The 19649-nt window shown below is 35.2% G+C and overlaps 2 protein-coding genes across 2 annotated transcripts in view; one reads left to right on the plus strand and one right to left on the minus strand.

Annotated features, from left to right (window-relative positions):
* The window catches only part of LOC137274448 (mothers against decapentaplegic homolog 5-like), a 36117-nt gene extending 23717 nt beyond the window's left edge, over positions 1 to 12400 (plus strand). The window contains exons 5-7 of the mRNA XM_067807630.1: positions 6955 to 7038; positions 7808 to 8029; positions 9958 to 12400. Coding sequence (XP_067663731.1) covers positions 6955 to 7038; positions 7808 to 8029; positions 9958 to 10358 — 707 coding nt within the window. The 3' untranslated portion in view covers positions 10359 to 12400. The remainder of the gene's footprint in view (positions 1 to 6954; positions 7039 to 7807; positions 8030 to 9957) is intronic.
* LOC137274447 (sarcalumenin-like) overlaps positions 1 to 19649 on the minus strand; it is a 276599-nt gene that overhangs the window by 127256 nt on the left and 129694 nt on the right. The window lies entirely within an intron of this gene.

A 19649-nucleotide genomic window follows, 5' to 3' on the forward strand; every position in this document is an offset into this window, starting at 1 on the left:
AGTTTTATGTCATGTACCATTAACAATATTCATTCTTTCTTAACATGGTAAACAAAGTTTTACAATTTTAGTGCAGAAATTTTCCATTTTGGAAAGAAGGAAAGGCTGAAGTTTGTCAGTGATGGTAAATTTATGAGAAAATTTGGATGGGAATTGTTGTTGTTGAAAAGATGTGATATGGGAATAACATTAGATCTTTCTTCATCCTCTTTGCAAAGACCGATCCCATGCAAATGTTCAGAAAAGTTCAAGAAAGATTGTTTCCATATTTTATGCCAAACTTTCCAGCTACTGTCATAGTGTATGATATCCAAGTTAGAAGTACTTCCCTGAAATAATATTTGTATGGAGTATGTTTTTCAGGCTGAAATAAGTTTATACTTTCCATATGGCTACAAATAAAACCATTGAATGTCTAATATTTTCATGTTGAGAAACAAATATGTCTGTTTTTTCATATATGTAAGAATTTAAGAGGAATGAATTACATCTGCTTTGGACACTGATTCTTAAGTGTGAGCATCATAGATGAATAGTGAGTTCTAGAGAGGCGTTTGAAATGTGCAAGATATCGGTGTATTCAATCTTCCCCAACCATCTGTAAATAAACACAGTGCTACTCACAAAGTGACGAGGCCATTTCACACAACCTGGCCTGAATCACCCAAGTGTAAGATCAGGAGGCAGAGTGCATTCATCTGCATTGCCTAGTGACAAAATCACTCTCACACGTTCACTGTGTGTACTGAGAAACATCGGAAATGCTCAAGTGGGATAGATATTCTCCAAAGTTTAAACATCCTTAAAATTGTTGATATATGATCTTCATTGCTAGGTGACATAATCACATGTGGCTGTGTTTATGTTCTTATGGTGCACTTAGAAATGGGGATTAAGAGTTTTTCAGGGCGGATGCACCTGTCTTAGAAAAAGTAATTAAATGTGCATTCATTGTATTTTCTATAAATACAATATTTGAACCCTTATTCTGATCCTAAAAGTGTTTTGGGGAGAGACATTAAGTTTGTATAGCTATTATGAAAACATTTTTCAGTTCAACAAAAATATATTCCCCACCAATATTCAGGGAGATGAATGTATTTGATTTGTGAAGTGAATGTAAACATACTTCTCATACATTCTTTGAAGAATTACTTTGGAGAAAAATACTGTAAGTTGAAGAAGAAAACACTTTACATGATATCAAGCAATATAGAGTGATTAATAAAACTTGGTGTGAAAACCTGGATTCAAATAAATAGGATCTTGATTTACAAAAATGGAAGTGTATCTGGTAACATATCGGTACTAGATGAGGCTGGTGTCAGTTGAGAGACACGATAAGAATATTAAATGTTTTGTAGTTTTTTTTTCAACTTAAGGTGCAATATATGTGTAACATATTATCAATGTCTGTAATTTGTATGAATCTTGCAGAATGTAAACCTCAAATTTAGTCGGTTACTTTCCATTCCATGGCTCTAATTTTTCACATATTGAAGTAATTTTGCTCTTTGCTATCCCCTGACTTTGAGCTTTACATCATTTTTTGTTGTTAGGAATCCAGAAGCAAATTTGATATCACAGTTTACTTAGCGTGACCTTTTGTGTCCCTGTTCGTTTACAAGACATGTTACATTTGCTGTGCTTGACATTTGGATGTGTACATAGAACATAAACAAAAGTATACTTGAAAAATGGTGTTGATTATTTTCAGTATATGCATGTACAGGTTTGTGAGAACTTCCTGAGATTTGTAGATTGTGATTGTTTTTCTCTTGCATGATTAATAGTTCTAATGATAAATTTGAAACAGTTTGATTCTGCTGCTTTTTGTTTCATTGAATTTTCCATGTTTATCATGACCACCCAATATACATTTTGCACAGAAACATATCTGTTGCCTTTTTGTTTTCTATGGCAGAGTGTTTTTTTTGTTTGTTTTTTTTTCATTTTCTTCTATTTTGATATTCATTTAAACATGAAGGAAGTTAGGGATAACATTATGATTTCTTTGTACGATGAACAAGGGATTGGGAAAGGCAGGAGCTATGGGCCATTTTGCACATTAGAATAAAAAATGACCTGTTAAAATTTTCACAGACAGAAGTTGACAGAAGGGCAGTTGCCATCATAGATTCTGAAAATGGCTAGTAGTCCTGAAAATGGCCCAGTGTTAAAGAACAACTAAACTCAATTTTTTTTTAACTCTTTTTACCACTGCGTATGAAAGATTTCAGGTTAGTCATAAACAGAACACCATTCCTTTTTAAAAAAAACTGTGGTTAATTAATGCCAAGCGCTTAAAAGTTGCTAAAAAGCCGTCTGCTTCTCTCTCGCCCGCAAACGAAACCATAGACAGGTTGCGTTACTCTGTCGCCAGAGCCCTGCAGTGACATCATAGAAAGGACGATTTTTCAGTTGTATAGAAAATGTGTAGGAAGCTCGTCGTTTTGCTGATTTTTCGACGTCACCAAAGACATGCTGAATTGTAGTGTTGCCGTCAATTGCTCCTTTGGGTCAGGTGATGGTGTCACTATGCACAGATTTCCACCGGACCCTGTAGTTTGTGCTTAAATTGGTTGTTTGTGCATACGAAACAAGCGTTGTGGAAGCCTGTGGTATATACTAAATCAGATGGTTCGCCCCCTACCACACTTCCAGGTTAGAAAATGTAGTTCAGGTTTCATCAAGTTTATTAAATAAAGACTGCTTACTACACATTGCTGACCAAAAGGATTTTGCATGAATATAACGCTTTCTTCAAAGTGCCAATATTTTTGCAAGTAATATTATATCGGGCCCCGCCTCGATTCCAAGAGTGAAATTGTTGTGTTATAAGCAATGTCATGTAAAATTATAATGTCCATCATTAAAATACTTATTTAACTACCAGTGAAGAGTAATTTTGGTTTTGTAAGTCAGTGAAAAGAAACTTAAAAGCATTTATCTTCAGACAGGGCACTGCCATTTTTGAAAATGGTGAAGTCACAGGCTAAAAGTCTGTTAGAATTATTGAGATTATGGTTTGTTTTCATCAAGTTAGAAAATCCAAACTACTTTTTACTAGTAGTTAAATGTGTATTTGAATCATGTCCAAAAGGATTTTGCATGACACAGCTTGTAACATAATGACTTCTTCCACAGAAGCAAGGTAAAGGTCGAAGTGACATTGATATTGCAAATAATATTATATTGCCCTCCAGCTCGCTTCCAAGAGTGAAATTGTTATGTCATAAGCAATGTCATGCAAAATCCAATTGTCCATCAATAAAATACATATTTTACTACCAGTAGAAAGTAATTGTCCTTTAGTAAGTCGGTGAAAACCAACTTAAATAGCATTCATTCTCAGACAGGGTGCCGCCATTTTTTAAAATTGTTAAGTCACGGACTAAAGTCCATTTGAATTAATGAGATTATGGTATGTTTTCATTAAGTTAGAAAATCAAAACTACTTTCTACTAGTAGTTAAATATGTATTTGAATCATGACCAAAAGGAATTTGCATGACACAACTTGTAACGTAACATAAGCAAGGTCGGGGTCGAAGTGAAAAAACTGCGAGATAAATTTCTACACTTGCTAAATTTACTTGGTTTGTAAACGTTCACTCACCAGTATGTAGACACTTGTCGATACACGTCTTTATATTTGGTCTCATAATCCCAATTACTTTATAATCATACTTGTATGCATTTAGAAAGTTAACAAAAAGAGGCAATCTGCGAATGTATAACAGGAATGTAATATCTAGACATTTTATAATTTGCCTATAATGAGCCAATAATGAGCTATCAATCAATGTATTGGCGGTTAATCCTTTGAAAGAGGGGTGTTGTTTTTACATAGACACATACACGACAGAGTGTTTTCAGTATAGATTAGTAAATGTACATACAGACACACTACCTATTGACAAATCCTCATGGAAATCTGTAAAAAGGTAACTAATCAATCAGCGTGTTATCGGTTAATCCTTTGATCGATCCAGACACAATAAATGCCAAATAGGGACCTTTGTCGGGTAATCTAAGTGGCGTTACCTCTAATTAACTGAGTATCAAGTGAATGATGACAAATAACGTGTACGTTTATACCACCTAACACGGATTACAACCCAGCAACACCAAGTGATTTTGACAAAATCGTCAACTAAAATCCAAACTACTTTTTACTAGTAGTTAAATGTGTATTTGAATCATGTCCAAAAGGATTTTGCATGACACAGCTTGTAACATAATGACTTCTTCCACAGAAGCAAGGTAAAGGTCGAAGTGACATTGATATTGCAAATAATATTATATTGCCCTCCAGCTCGCTTCCAAGAGTGAAATTGTTATGTCATAAGCAATGTCATGCAAAATCCAATTGTCCATCAATAAAATACATATTTTACTACCAGTAGAAAGTAATTGTCCTTTAGTAAGTCGGTGAAAACCAACTTAAATAGCATTCATTCTCAGACAGGGTGCCGCCATTTTTTAAAATTGTTAAGTCACGGACTAAAGTCCATTTGAATTAATGAGATTATGGTATGTTTTCATTAAGTTAGAAAATCAAAACTACTTTCTACTAGTAGTTAAATATGTATTTGAATCATGACCAAAAGGAATTTGCATGACACAACTTGTAACGTAACATAAGCAAGGTCGGGGTCGAAGTGAAAAAACTGTGAGATAAATTTCTACACTTGCTAAATTTACTTGGTTTGTAAACGTTCACTCACCAGTATGTAGACACTTGTCAATACACATCTTTATATTTGGTCTCATAATCCCAATTACTTTATAATCATACTTGTATGCATTTTGAAAGTTAACAAAAAGAGGCAATCTGCGAATGTATAACAGGAATGTAATATCTAGACATTTTATAATTTGCCTATAATGAGCCAATAATGAGCCATTAATCAATGTATTGGCGGTTAATCCTTTGAAAGAGGGGTGTTGTTTTTACATAGACACATACACGACAGAGTGTTTTCAGTATAGATTAGTAAATGTACATACAGACACACTACCTATTGACAAATCCTCATGGAAATCTGTAAAAAGGTAACTAATCAATCAGCGTGTTATCGGTTAATCCTTTGATCGATCCAGACACAATAAATGCCAAATAGGGACCTTTGTCGGGTAATCTAAGTGGCGTTACCTCTAATTAACTGAGCATCAAGTGAATGATGACAAATAACGTGTACGTTTATACCACCTAACACGGATTACAACCCAGCGACACCAAGTGATTTTGACAAAATCGTATATGAAAACAAGGGTTGTAACTCGGAAACTAGGCAAAGCAGGAGACAAAACTAAATGATAGTAGATTGTGAGAACGTAGAGCTTTCAGTTTTCACAATAGCTGTCGCGATTTCAGGTTTGTACAAACCTGTAAATGAAATAGTTTACCCCCAGAAATGTAGATGAATTCTGCATAGACCCTTATATCTATACCTACTATTACGTCTCGGAGACGTGCCACTTTGATTGGTTGAAATTTCGTTTGCAGTTGAGAATTGTGCGAAAGGTCGATTTAAGGTAATTCAAGATCGAATTGAGCAGTTTTAATGATGGGGTTTCATTTATAACAATGTCAGTTAGTGATTTATGCATTTGCACCCCCTGGAATATATGTGATCTTTAAAGTTCTCTATCCTAATCCCTGGTAAACATATACATAAAACAATCAAAGTGAAAGTGTATCAATTGCTAAAGTTTGAAATATATTGACCATACTTTGTTCATGGTACCACACCATATCTCTTTTCATTGATATTATTCTCTTGCTGAATTTGTAAGTGTATTAGTTGAATTAAAAGAGTTGGAAATCCATCTTCTATACCTGAAAATCTGCAATCAGCTCCTTTAGCAACCTATTTGATGCAAGTCTTGTAACATTTGTTGGATTCTGTGAGCTCGGCTTGTAAAAGTTCTTATGACAAAGTGGAAATATACTGAAAAGTATGACCAAATTTGGACAAAGAACTATCAGACTACTATCAAGATGTAGTATTTAATAGATCATGGCAGTCTTCTGTCACAAAAATGTAGTTGTTATTTTCATTGGTAGCTCACCTATCAGTACATAAATATTATATCCTTTTGTGGCCTGTTACTCTGATGAAACTTGTATTGAATCAGTGTTTAATAATCACATACATCTTTCTTGGAACATGATCAGTGTGTGCATTTTTACACTTTAGAACATGCCATTATTCTTCTTTGTTTGTTTTGTTTCTTTTTTTCTAGAAAAATGAAGGCAGTAGGTTGTAAGAAAGTCCTTGCATTATATTTTTCTTAACTTCAGGCTCTTTATTACATACTGTTGCAGTAGTATTGTAACAGTGTAAACAAGCTTTAGGATTGAATATATATGTTAGTTAATGTTAATGACATGAATAAAGTATATTCTGACTAAAACCATTCTCTTCCCTGTCACAATTCATAACAAAGGGACATAACTCTATCATGAAATTGTCATAGCTTATACACAGTAATACATGACAAGTTTGAAATGCAAGTGTAAAAACATTCCTGACAAATAATATGTTTATTTATATCAAACACATGGTGCATGTTGATTATTTGCTGTTTTAGAATACCTGACATTGCAGTACTATTACAGGGCAATTGCAGTACATCATAAGTAAGATTAGTCATCACACTATTGAAGCATCATTAAGTTAATGTTAAGTTTTGATCTGCCTTTAGAGACAGTTGTCATCCATTGTGCAAGGATCATCATCATCAATTTTTTCTTAAATGTTATGATATTAATAGTTTATATCTCGAAATATGTAATGGGACAGAACTGACAAAATATGTTAATGAGGATCAGTGATCAGGTAAGCTACAAACATCTTTGCTCTTGTAATATTTTGTTGCCTATCAGACTATGATGAGGGCAGCTTGACATTTGATCTAATTCGCAAATGCTGCCGCTCATTTCCAGATCACTCCCACCTTCACCTTCAGCCACGCCCATGTGCTCGACCCTCCAACCAACCACCGTTGATAAGAAATGATCATGGCATAGGTGAGTGATCTTACACAAGGAAATCATTGTGAGGAAACTGGCCCTACGTCAAATGTTTTACAGTGCTTTAAGCAAGACATGCAAAAATAAGGAAAACATTTCATTTCAGAGAGATTATTTTGCGTCAACTAATATCATTGAGAAACATCATAGGATCCTTTATGAAGAAAATCTTTAGGAGAATTGTTTTCTAAAATGCTATTATGAAGATAATGTATGTGCTTTAACACATTCAACAGGATCAAACACTGGGCCCATTGTTACTATATTGAAACACTTTGAAAAAAAATATTTGCCCTTTTGTTTGGGTTTTTTTGTTTGGGGGGGTTGGGGGTTTTTTTTGGGTTTTTTTTTAGTTGTTTTTTTGGAGTTGGTTTTTTTTTGCTCAGACAGCCTGATAATATTTGCTGTTTTCAGTGTATTTTCAGTGTATGAATGTGTAAAGTTTCTTGTATTGGAAAGAGCATATATAACCAGTATTTGCTTATGTTTCATCATGCAAGTAGTTAACCAAAGAGAAGAGTGAGTTTTGAAATGTTACCTATACATCCAATCTGTTGTCCATGTCTGTTAATTATTGTTGGATCTATGGATGCTAGTTACATTGTATGCTAGTTACCTCATATATTTTAGATTTAGTACATTGCTGTTATATAGATTGATGGGATGGTAACTGCTGATCAGTGTGGAACTTAAGTGTGTAATTGTTCAGTTTTTAAGATTGTGTTGACAATGAGTTATTACATTAAATAACTTGTCCCCATGACAGATCTGCAGCCAGTGACCTACCAAGAGCCACAGTACTGGTGTTCCATCGTGTATTATGAGCTGAACAACAGAGTGGGAGAAGCATTCCATGCCTCACGCTCTAGCATTGTTGTGGACGGCTTCACAGACCCCTCCAACAATGCTGACAGATTCTGCCTGGGACTCCTCTCCAACGTCAACAGAAACTCAACTATTGAGAACACTCGTAGACACATTGGCAAAGGTGAAGTGTGATGCATCATAATGTGTGTTTTGTTGGCATGTCTCATGTCTTTTTAAGGCATTAAACCTCTCAAAATAGAAAAATCTGGAATGTGTTATACTAAATTTTAGAAAATAATCATTTATCAATATCAAAGGTCCTCTTCACAATCAGTCAGAATGCATACCTTCAATTTCATTTTTATCATTTATCCCAACTCATTTGTTGATGGTTAACACAAGATATTGACCAAATGGATCAAATTTGACTGTAGTGTTCATGAATTTAATTTGAGTGTTTATATTCAGATGTTAATATAAATGATCATACTGTTCTTATAAGTTAGTCCTGAGCCATTGATTTTGTTGATTGAGTACAGTAAATAATGACTCACTTTCTGTTTATCTAAAAATTATTTTCAGTGGAAGCTGTCAGAACTGGCATATGTTCTTTCCGGCAAGTTGTCAACACCGGCATAAAATCTGAGTCCCAAATATACATTTATCATCAGCTCATAATCTACATAGGTTTTTTCTTCAGTCCCAATGAGTGCCGGTTTAGACAGCCTCCACTGTATTGTAATCATACAATTATTGTATTAGTACATTTAGATAGCGCTGATTATGTATAGCTTGCTGTGTTGGCCTGCTCAGTTGGAATCATAGTGTATATGTGATATTTTCGAAATCAGCCTCTATCTTGAGTTCATTGAACTTCCTTCTGATTTATCAAAATCACTTAATACTATTCCATCTGACAAGTGCCATTGTATCCTATTTGTGTAGATTCATGTACACACTAATCCATCTTCTAGGACTAAAATTATAATGCCTAGAATGGCAAAATACAATGTCAAGCTTAACCCATTCAACACTGACACCATAGGCTGATGAATCGGCCAGGGAGTAGTTGCATCAAAATGACATATAATTTTAGGAACCTAACTAACATATGATTCATTTATTAAATCTCTCACTCTTCATAATGCCTGTCAACACTTATCACCTTTCAACTGGCCATATATTATCGACAGGATTAGAATTATAAACTATTTTCACAATGTGTTGAAAAAGAATATTCTCACACACATGCTTCGGCATTGGGTCCACATCAGAGTTCTCAGTGAGTAACAATGTTTAGAGGATATAATTTAACAAATCAAATAAACTGAAGAATAAACTCAACAACAGTACTCATGCAAGTTGACAAACAAACATAATAACTTACCATTTCCATCTTTGTTGTGTCATCATGTATTGTAATTTAAGTGACGCTTCTTAAAACTATGAAAATACTCTTGCCAAGGGTACATTGATATTGTTAATGTTCAGAGCTTTCAAATGATGCCTGCCATCACGTTATTCAATCGAAGCTTTGAGAATTAAGGTATTTCAAGCTGTTGTATCACGTTACCAAGTGGAATGCCACTCATATCAGAAAGTACAAGACCATACATATTATTTCAGAAATCCTTTTTTGAAAATTGAATGAGAATAAAAATATGAATGAAAAAGGGGAAGGAGATATCATGACATGTTACATATGGAAAAAAATCGCCCCAGTTTTTGCTTCCTTCGTGGTTTATCTGGACACAGACAAATGTAAGCCTGCATTTTCATTCAAAATTAACTTATTTAAGTTGTAGTTGTATTACTTGAATAATATGATAAAAAATAACTTTCATATTTATAAACAGTATAATTAAGTGTATGATATGTAGTAGTAATAATGATTTAGGAGCTGATATTTTCCTTGATTAACATACGCTTCATCTATGACCTCAGAGTCTCTGGGGTCTCAGTGTCATGACAGTATATGCCTCTGGCTGACTGGTGTTGAAAGAGTAAAAGATGTTTTTTCTCTACACCCTTGCTTGATATTGCTATAAGACTACTATGACCTATAGATTTTGCAAGCTTATGCTTACTAGGTTATATCATATATTTCAGGTGTGCACCTGTACTATGTTGGTGGTGAGGTGTTTGCTGAATGTCTGAGTGATAGCAGCATATTTGTTCAGAGCAGGAACTGTAATTATCACCATGGCTTCCACCCAACAACTGTCTGCAAGATACCACCTGGATGTAGCTTGAAGATCTTCAATAACCAGGAGTTTGCCGCTCTACTTAGTCAATCTGTCAACCATGGATTTGAGGCCGTGTACGAGCTCACCAAGATGTGCACCATCAGGATGAGCTTCGTGAAGGGTTGGGGTGCCGAATATCATCGTCAGGATGTCACCAGCACCCCATGTTGGATCGAAATTCACTTAAATGGTCCCCTACAATGGTTGGACAAGGTCCTCACTCAAATGGGGTCCCCACATGCTCCAATATCGTCAGTGTCATGATGTGGCTGGACTCACTTGATGATTGGTCAGAACTGTGACCTTGGCATCATTGTTTACGTCTCATTGCATTTGTAGAGCATATGCATTCCATCCTGGTTTTTGCCTGCTTGACTACAACAAAGAAGCGAGCATTTGCATCAAGGCTGACGTTGACTCAGCCAAAACACTGACAGATATTTTTCAGCCAAATGAAACCCTTCATCGTCATAAAAGCAATCAAATTGCAAGAAATTCATCTATAGGATTCCTGTATCATCTGTTGATGGACAGTGCTGATGGACATTTTCCTTCCATAAGGACAAACTGGAGGTGAACCATTATTCTAGAAACTACATGTCAAGGAGTATTTCTTGTTGTAACTGAACTTTGTCAGTCTAGGATTCAGTGATTGAAGTGCTTTTCTTCAGTTTTTATTTTTAGGAAAAGACTGTCTGTTGTGCAAGTCAAACAGTGTTATGTGTCCTTTCATAATGTTGACTAAACAAACAATATTGTGCTATATCAACCTCCATCTGCTGTGGAGAGTAATGGTGATATGGAATATTGTGTCTCCCTCTGTCTGTTAGTGATCTAAAATATGTTGAAATGAAGACCTTAACCAAATTTCAGTGGGAGGCTTTAGGCCATGCTGTAGTTACAGAAGGTGTTGTTTTGGAATGACTAATTGGTTGTGTGTTGGTATGTTGGATTGAGTGAAAATACAAAACCTGAAAGGTTACGTCGTCTCTGGTTAAACCAGAAATAATTTGATATATTGTTAGATTGCTAGGTATGATCCTATTGATATCTTAGCATGCACGTGGTGCATGTGACATCTTTTATAATACTATATTTGGCAGAATTATGATAAAACAGATAGTACTTACAGAGAGCAATATTGTGTAATGTAGTGAGTGAGTGTTTTAGAGGAGTTAACTCCCTTGCATGAACGTCATGTAATGAATTCAATTGCTCTATTAAGTTCTTATTGGTAAATTTATTCTGGATTATATTGTGCTGTTGTACATTTCTTGAGTCAAAGTGCCAATATATTTCATACCTATGGACCTGTCTTAATTCCACTGCATTCAATTTTAAAATCAAAATATATTTTTGTTTATTATTTATTAGAAGATTATGACTATTTGTAGTGATTGTTAATTTGCCTTTGAAGTCCCTAGAACTGTTATGAACGATGTCTTTGCATTTTCAAGGCCAGTAATTCTTGTATCTGAAAGTCATCATGAATAGTCTTCCATTGAACAATAGTGAATGTCAGGAAAATAACTTGTAAGGAGCTGTCATATTACTGGAATAGTTCTGATAGCAGTGTGAAATTTCCATTACTCACTCTTGTAAGGTTATTGGATTTTGTGGCTTAGTGCAACAGTAAAGTGAAAGAAGCTCAAGGAACAAGTGCTTTCAAATCCAAAACAGCTAAGGTGACAATCTGTACCAATTGTGTCATTTTCCATGAACCTTTTGTGTTAGATGTACAGATAACATCTCAGACTTCATTGATATTAAAGAGTATTTGACAATATCTTTTCGGTAGAAAAAAAATGCTTTTCTTTTAGCTCAGTAATGTTCCAGAATTCACACATCCGTTATATGGTTGAAATTCAGACCGATATTGATTAATAAACTCCAGTTTTTTAAACTTTTTTTTTAGATACGTATCTGTGGCCAGAAAGATTTTCTTTCATTGTTTGCTGCAAAAACCCAAATATGATGTTTATTTAGTGTTTATGTTAAGTATATGTAATTGGCAATAAAGATTATTCTATTTGAAGTTATCATGATTATCTGTCTTCCATGTCACAAAATTGTTCATATAAATTTGTCTTTTTAGCTCATTGAAGATATTTCTTGTATGTTACCATGGTTACTTGTGTCCTGTTTGCATACAAAAGTGCTGATTTATTTTTCTGTTGATTATATGCATAACAAAATGCTATCATGAGCATGATAAAACAATGACAATTTATTGCTTTAAGCTACAAAAGCTGTTTATCAATTTGTCATCACAACAATGTGTTTTGTCCAGCATCGCTGTATTTTCATTAAATATAAAAGTTTTAGTACAAAACTTTAAAAAAAATACCGAAAAATGTTGCCTTTTTGAACAACTTGCTTTATTTTGTTGCAATCTCAAGTCTTGTTTTGAGGCTTTGCTTCTATTTTGAACATCTGTACATATTTTGTATATATCTATATATATATTACCAAAGTGTTTAAGTGCATAGGACATAATATTTTTTGTGAGCATCAGAGGCTGTGGAGTGATAATTGATTGGTTACATGCCTTTCTCATTCTCGTGTCCTGTCGTCTATTCCCATATTATGGCTATGTTTATTTCTTCACCATATACTGATATAATAATGTCACCAATTTGGTCAGAAATACTTTCACAATCAAGCAGGAGTATTGAAGAAATGTTTGTAGTTGGCATTAAATTAAATTTCATTTCTCTCACTCCCTTTTCTGCCAGAATGCCACATTCAAAAGTCAATAAGTCTTTGCTCTTCTTTTGTCTTGTCATGAAGATCTTATGTATAATTTTTCAAGTGATATGACAGGGTCCAGTCTGGATGTAATAAATTTAAAAAATGCCATGCATGTCATTATGACCCAAGTGACTGTCGCATGAACACAACTGTCACAAGTTGAATTTGAGGTTTCATTATTGTCACATGTTTGCAATACTTCATTTTGTAATATCCAGTGTGGACTATATGTGGTGTAAGCTAGATTTAGGACTTTGAGGAAGGGCATGCTATAGTATTACCAGATGTTAGACCTCTGTGTTCATTACCCCTCTAAAAGTTCACCTCTCAAAGTTACATACTTTCAGTTTCACATATGTTGAAACTATGTTCAAGGCTACTTCCTTTCAAACAGCAATATATTTACAGTGAATATGGTTTCATAAAGATGTACAATAAAAGCCCATAAATAATGATAAGCTGCTATCCTTTACTGACTTTTGTCACTGTAAGTTTGAAGTAGCATGTGTTGAAAAAATATCCCTGAAGAAAGTGGAAAGATTTTGTAATTCATTCATATCAATGAAGTTTTGGAAAGGCATTTAGAAGTTGGACAAACATGAATACGTGACATGTTTTAAATCACTGGTTAATATGTCAGGGCATGACAGATTAGCTATAGTCATATGAAATTATTGGGTAGCTAATCCGTAACTTTCTTGTTAGCATCATGACTCGTTATCAAAACATCATGGGTTGCATTATTACATAAGGTCAAGTGTCTGATCCTGCAAGTGTAGGAACAGAAGACTCAATCAACATTTTCTACTTTTTCATTTGCTGAGTGTTTATGAACCAGCATGTATGTAATGTTGCCTTTAACATATCTTGCCAAATCTACTTAATTCATACAATTAAACAATATACACCCCAACTTTTCAATGAAGGTTATGACGTTGTACAAGGTACACATATTACTGTGTTGCTTCCAAAATTTATAAAAAGCATGTTGGGTCGTCTCATCTGCATTTTCACTGCCGAAGTTTTAAGTCAAGTTTGTGTGATTTATTAGACACAACTCTCGTGTCCATAGCCAGCATTGAGCAATTTCTGATTTCCAGTTAGTGTCTTTCATGCATATGGTATAGTGTGAATTGGTATTGTTCAAAGGGAGGTTTCATATTCCGACAAGGTCATTATCACTGCGACATCAACTTGAACATCGGTATTAAATTTCAAAGTACAAAGTCTTGGCAGTAGACTGATATTGTCAAGGCACCAAATATGATATATAATTTGTAAGGGTTGTAAGATTTTGTAGGCATTTCCCAGACCTGGAATAGTTTAGGAAAACACGCAATTGGTGTAAGGTCACAGAAACTACTCCTTTGTGGTAAGACAGAAAGAAAAGTATCAACATTGGCTGGTCCATGTATTTTTTTTCACTGAGATCCTCAGGAAGTTGGGGGGGGGTCTTTGTTGTAATGTTCATTGATGTTATATGGAAAACTGGTAAAATATGGAATTACCATGTATTAACATTGTTAAAAGATTCTGTAACAATAAAGTAATTGTGGTTATTATCCTCTATATTTAGTTATTTAAGGTAACATGGCTACTTCTTTTCTTTCCTTATTGAGGTATTTTCATGAACACAAGATAATAAATCTATTCATATAATTTATGTTAATTAAAGTAATTGAAACATAAAACATTAACTGTCTTAATTGAATTATGATCCTTGAAGTTGTGATACATCCAGAGTTGCTTGGTGCATAGGGAAATGTTTGTGAAGTTACAGAACTTTTTGTGACTTGATCTGTTTGTGTGCAGCATTGGACTTTTCATGGTGATGGCAGTGATGTCAAATTGGCGCTAGTCACCTGTGGCCACTGTGTGGCTTTCATAAGATCATAAACCGTCTGTTAAAATATAGAATACTTTTTTTCTGTTCATGTTAAAGCGGACCCAATTTTTTTTTTTTTTTTTTTTTTTTTGACACTATTGGCAGGTCATAGTCATGGTTAGCTTTGTGTGTGTGTGTGCGTGTGCGTGCGTATGTGCGTGCATTTAAGAACTGTCACTATGGAAACTATGAACTCCTTACACATACTTCTCTTCAAGGTAACACTTGCATTGAAATCTATGACATAACAGGAAAATGACTTTCAGATATTTCAGAATATGTTATAGTTTGTTCAGTTTGGACTGTTACAATGTATTTATTGAGGCAGTATGAGTGGCCTCCCCTTGCTGTAACTCCTGTCTGTCCTTCCCTGTACTATATTGTTTCTGTAATGTCCTATCCCTCCTAAAATGGCAGTTCCAACAATGACATTCATTGTTTGAAAATACATATTCATGTTTGGAGTTGATGGGTTTAGGCAAAGCATGGTTATGTATTATCAAATATAGTCTTGTGTACTGTGTATTGCAGTAAGTCTATGGTCATGTCCTATCTGGTATTAGTCACAAGTTAGACATAGGTTTTCTACAAATTGTATTTTGTCCTTTATTTGATAATAAAATGTAGAGCTCATTCTTTGTGATTGTTATCTTTAAATTATATGTGAACAGTTCAATTAATTTTTAATGGGTTAAGTGCACTGTACTTGAATGCTAAATGAAGTGAGGAAACTCGCATTTAGAAACTGAAACTATCACTATTGCTGTTACAATGTTAATATTGTGTGACAGTAAGTCAGTCTTGTGTCTGTCACAATCTTAGTCAGTGAGTGAGTTTAGTTTTATGCCACACTCAGCAATATTCCAGCTATATGGCGGTGGTCTGTAAATAATCGAGTCTGGACCAGACAATCCTGTGAGGAATAGCATGAGTATCGATGTATCAACCAAGTCAGTGAGCCTGACTATGGTTAAGCCTGACTATGGTTAGTCGCCTCTTATGACAATCACTGTCACAATCATAGGGTGTGGGTCATTCCTATTTTAGACATACAAGTCTGAAATTAACATATTTTGCAGGAAATGTTCATAGTTTTAAAAATATTTAATACAAAGGAGCCCTTGGATTTTCTTCTTGAAGCCATGAAAATCTAGACTTGTCACATTTTCTAGACTTGTGTAGGCTTTCTTGGACATATTTGCCTCTGTGAGCGAGTGAGGAAAGTTTAACCTGCACTCAGCAATATTCTAGCTATATGGCAGTGGTCTGTAAATATTCAAGTCTGGACCAGACAATGAGCACCAACTGTTGACTTGTCAAGTCAGCCAGTCTGACCACTGGATCCTGTTAGTCACCTCTTAGGACAAGCATGGGTTTCTTAACCAGTATTCTAACCAGGGCCTTCGTGGGTTACTTGCTTCAGGTTCTGTATGACAAGACAAACTGGTATATGTGAAGCCTGTTACATGTATTTGGTGTTTCTTGCAGTGATTGCTGGTGCATACTGAAAGTATCTGGGAAAGATTCTCACTCTTGATTACACCTAGATTAAATTCATGCTATGCATGCAACATGGTTAAGAACCATATCCACATAGAACAGATAAAGTATTGGAAAGTAAGTTAGGGATATACTGGTGATGCATGCAATCAGCTTTGGGGTAGGTAAACAACAGTAAAGCATGATGTCAGGTTTAAAGCAGATACACAATGGATAAGCATGACTTTTTAGTGCAGAAAACAATGGTGAAGTGTGAGATCAGGGCAGGTAAACAGTGCGACAGCATGAGCTCAGGTCTGGGTTCAGTAAAACATGGTTAAGTTAATCAGGCTTTGAATATTATCAAAAATATGGTGAGCTTCACATCTGTCCAGGGGCAGATTACCATAGCAAAGGATCAAATTAGCATGTGGGCCCAACATCATTGCACTGGCACAAGAGAGCTGAAGGATGACAGTAAGACAATACTGATCGCATGTAGGGCATTGAAAAACATTAACGAAGATACATTTCAATGACATATAATAGTACACAACCCTGTGCACTAAAACAACCCAGGAATCAGTTTGCATATGACCAAATGGTTGCCACATGAACACCTTGTTGTGGGTACAGCAACGTGGAGTAAACGTTGACAAAGTAGTGTGAGTATGTGTCCCAGTCCACCTACTTGGGAATGGGTACCTCGTAAGATATGAAAACCGCAATAGCTTGGTGGGCCTTGCGGCTACAGGACTCACATACTCACCCAATGATCGTGGGGAAGACAATGCCAGCGCCTTCAGCATGTTAGTGTAACTGCGTGGAAATGTGCGTCATGTAAACACCATATCATAAAAATTGTCGACAATGATATTCTGTGCGGACAAGACCGATGATGGCTACATGTATAGATACCATGTTCAGGAGAAAGTTATGCACATCATAAACGACACACTCAAAAGCGAATTGTCGAAAGGGCGCTAACGTGCATATTTTACGAGCGCTTTGTGTTATTTGTCTCAGTCATGGACTTTTATCGTAGTCAAGAAAGGTAGAAAGAAAATACACAGTGACCCAGATATCATTCATAGTTGGCCCAGCATTGGCCCAGCGTTTGCAAATGTTGGGACAACGTTGGGCCAACTATGATTGCTATCTCGGGGATAATTAAAAATGAAAAAATGCGTTGGGGAGTCACAAACGTGTAATCATATACTCTCGATTTAATTTAAAGTAGACTCGCTTCAATTTATCTCTGAATTATCCCCAGCAATACACTAGTCCAGCATATAACTAGACGACTTCGCACTATACCAAGGTGTGCTCGACAACTCGATGTAGGCCTTGGCTGGAATACGAGTTTATTCATATGAACTAGCAATACACCAGTGTATGAAACCGCGTCTGCCCGGCGACCCGCTGCTTGCTAGTTCCAAGCCGGGCTTACAACTTTATTTTATTTCCGGCCCTGTGCGCCAATACATGTTCCATGGACATCCATTTGACCATGCCATTGACTACGGGACATGTGTCGAAAATAGTTTACAATTGCGGTAGCTAGATGACGTCTGTATATTTCATGATCAACCAAACTTCCACAGATCAACCTACACATTTATCTTTCACTAAATGTGACTGGTCCAGAGAATGTTTTCACCCAATGAACAGTGTCATTCTTTTCTGGTTTTCTGATTCAGATGGCAGTGACACTGAACGAATCTAGACTGACCACCAAGTTATGATTTTATTAAATTTGCTTTTGCACGTGTTTAAGTTTACCTCACTACAATTCATTAATTTATTTCTTTATTTTAACACCAAAACTCAATCTCCTATTTGTAATACAGGGCTGGTTACATGCTAACAGGACCGGCAACATTTTTTACCTATCTGTGGGCTGCCTTGCTTTTTTTTTAGAGTTTCATACTCTGAATACACTGGTTTGATTGTTATTTATACAGAGTGGACACCCCTTCTCACAGTTTTGTTTCACGGTATGAACTTTTCTTTGTTCTGTGCTGTACATCCCGGTTTAGTAACACCTACATATGACTAATATTATGCATGTATAGTTATGAATCGTTAAAATAATTTGTTTCAGTGGATGTTCCCACAAGTAAACACGTGATTATAGCATGCACACACTATGTTTTATTAAGAGAGTAAAGCTGAATTTACCCGGTACTCAGCAATATTGCAGCTATATGGTGCCGGTTTGTAGATAATCAAGTCTGTAGGCTGTGCAGATGTTCTAAATACATCGTACACTGATGAATCACTTGTGTACACAATACTATGAAAATCCATGCTTCTGGATCGACAAATCGGAACTATAAACGCGATCAGTAAATAAATAGTATTCGTTGCCACTGATTTTGCTTGCATGTTCAACGTTTTATGAATTGAGAAAAACATATTAATCTTTTGAAATACTGATTGAAAAAAACACACAAAAATAAAAACATAAATAAAATAAAAGTGACCTTTTGATATTGACAACTTAGAACTTTTAAGACCTAAATAACTGGTCGAGAAAGTCCAGTTTCTTGGACAAATTTGTCATTATTCCCTAACTTGCAAAACTGACTTTCCGGTTACCATTATTTGCACAGTCTGAAAACCGAATAAGTTCTTAATCGTTTAATTTGTCCATAAAACAAACCAAGAGACAAATAAATAAAATAGCATGAAAATGAGAAAGACGTGTATCGCAATACATCAAACTTATTATTCTTAAAAATTGAATGCATTACAGATAATCATCTGTTCCTGATAGCATTACGTTATTGACCGGATTAAAACAAAAAGATCTGATTGCAATATGATTGACTCACTGGATGCCGATGTTGAGAACTATTTCTGTTCGTGAGCTGTTACTAAATACTAAAGACAGTGGACTCCATCTGAACCGACATCACTGTGAGAATGTCGGTTACTATACAAACACGGTGAAATGTATGATTATATAGAGTTATTTTAAATATATCTAGAGTTAACTGACGCCCCAGCTCTTGTGAGAGGCGGGGTAGCCATTGTGACTTGCAGCGCAGAAACTAACCATGACTTCTTATTACAATATGACATTTGTTGGTCACATTGACTCAGTGACTGCCAATAATTTTAAACTGGAACGCTGCAAGTGTGTATTGTCACTGCTTTACAGAATGAGATGCTTTAAAAATAATTTTTGTTCTATAAATTATGTTGCAAAACACGTGTCATGTCATGGTGATATTTAACCTGTTTTCTGTAACATGCGTATCTGCTCGTGATATTATTTAATCTGAGTGTATACAGATACATTAATAATGGGTTTGTTTTCCAATCAAAGCTATATTCGTTCGAAAAGAACATGATAGAACTAGATCAATGCAAATGATCTGTTGTGTCCACTACTCTCACTGAAACAGTAGCAGAATATTCTCTCTCAATTTCAT

Source organism: Haliotis asinina, chromosome 2 (genome assembly GCF_037392515.1).
Source record: "Haliotis asinina isolate JCU_RB_2024 chromosome 2, JCU_Hal_asi_v2, whole genome shotgun sequence".
NCBI lineage: Eukaryota > Metazoa > Mollusca > Gastropoda > Lepetellida > Haliotidae > Haliotis > Haliotis asinina.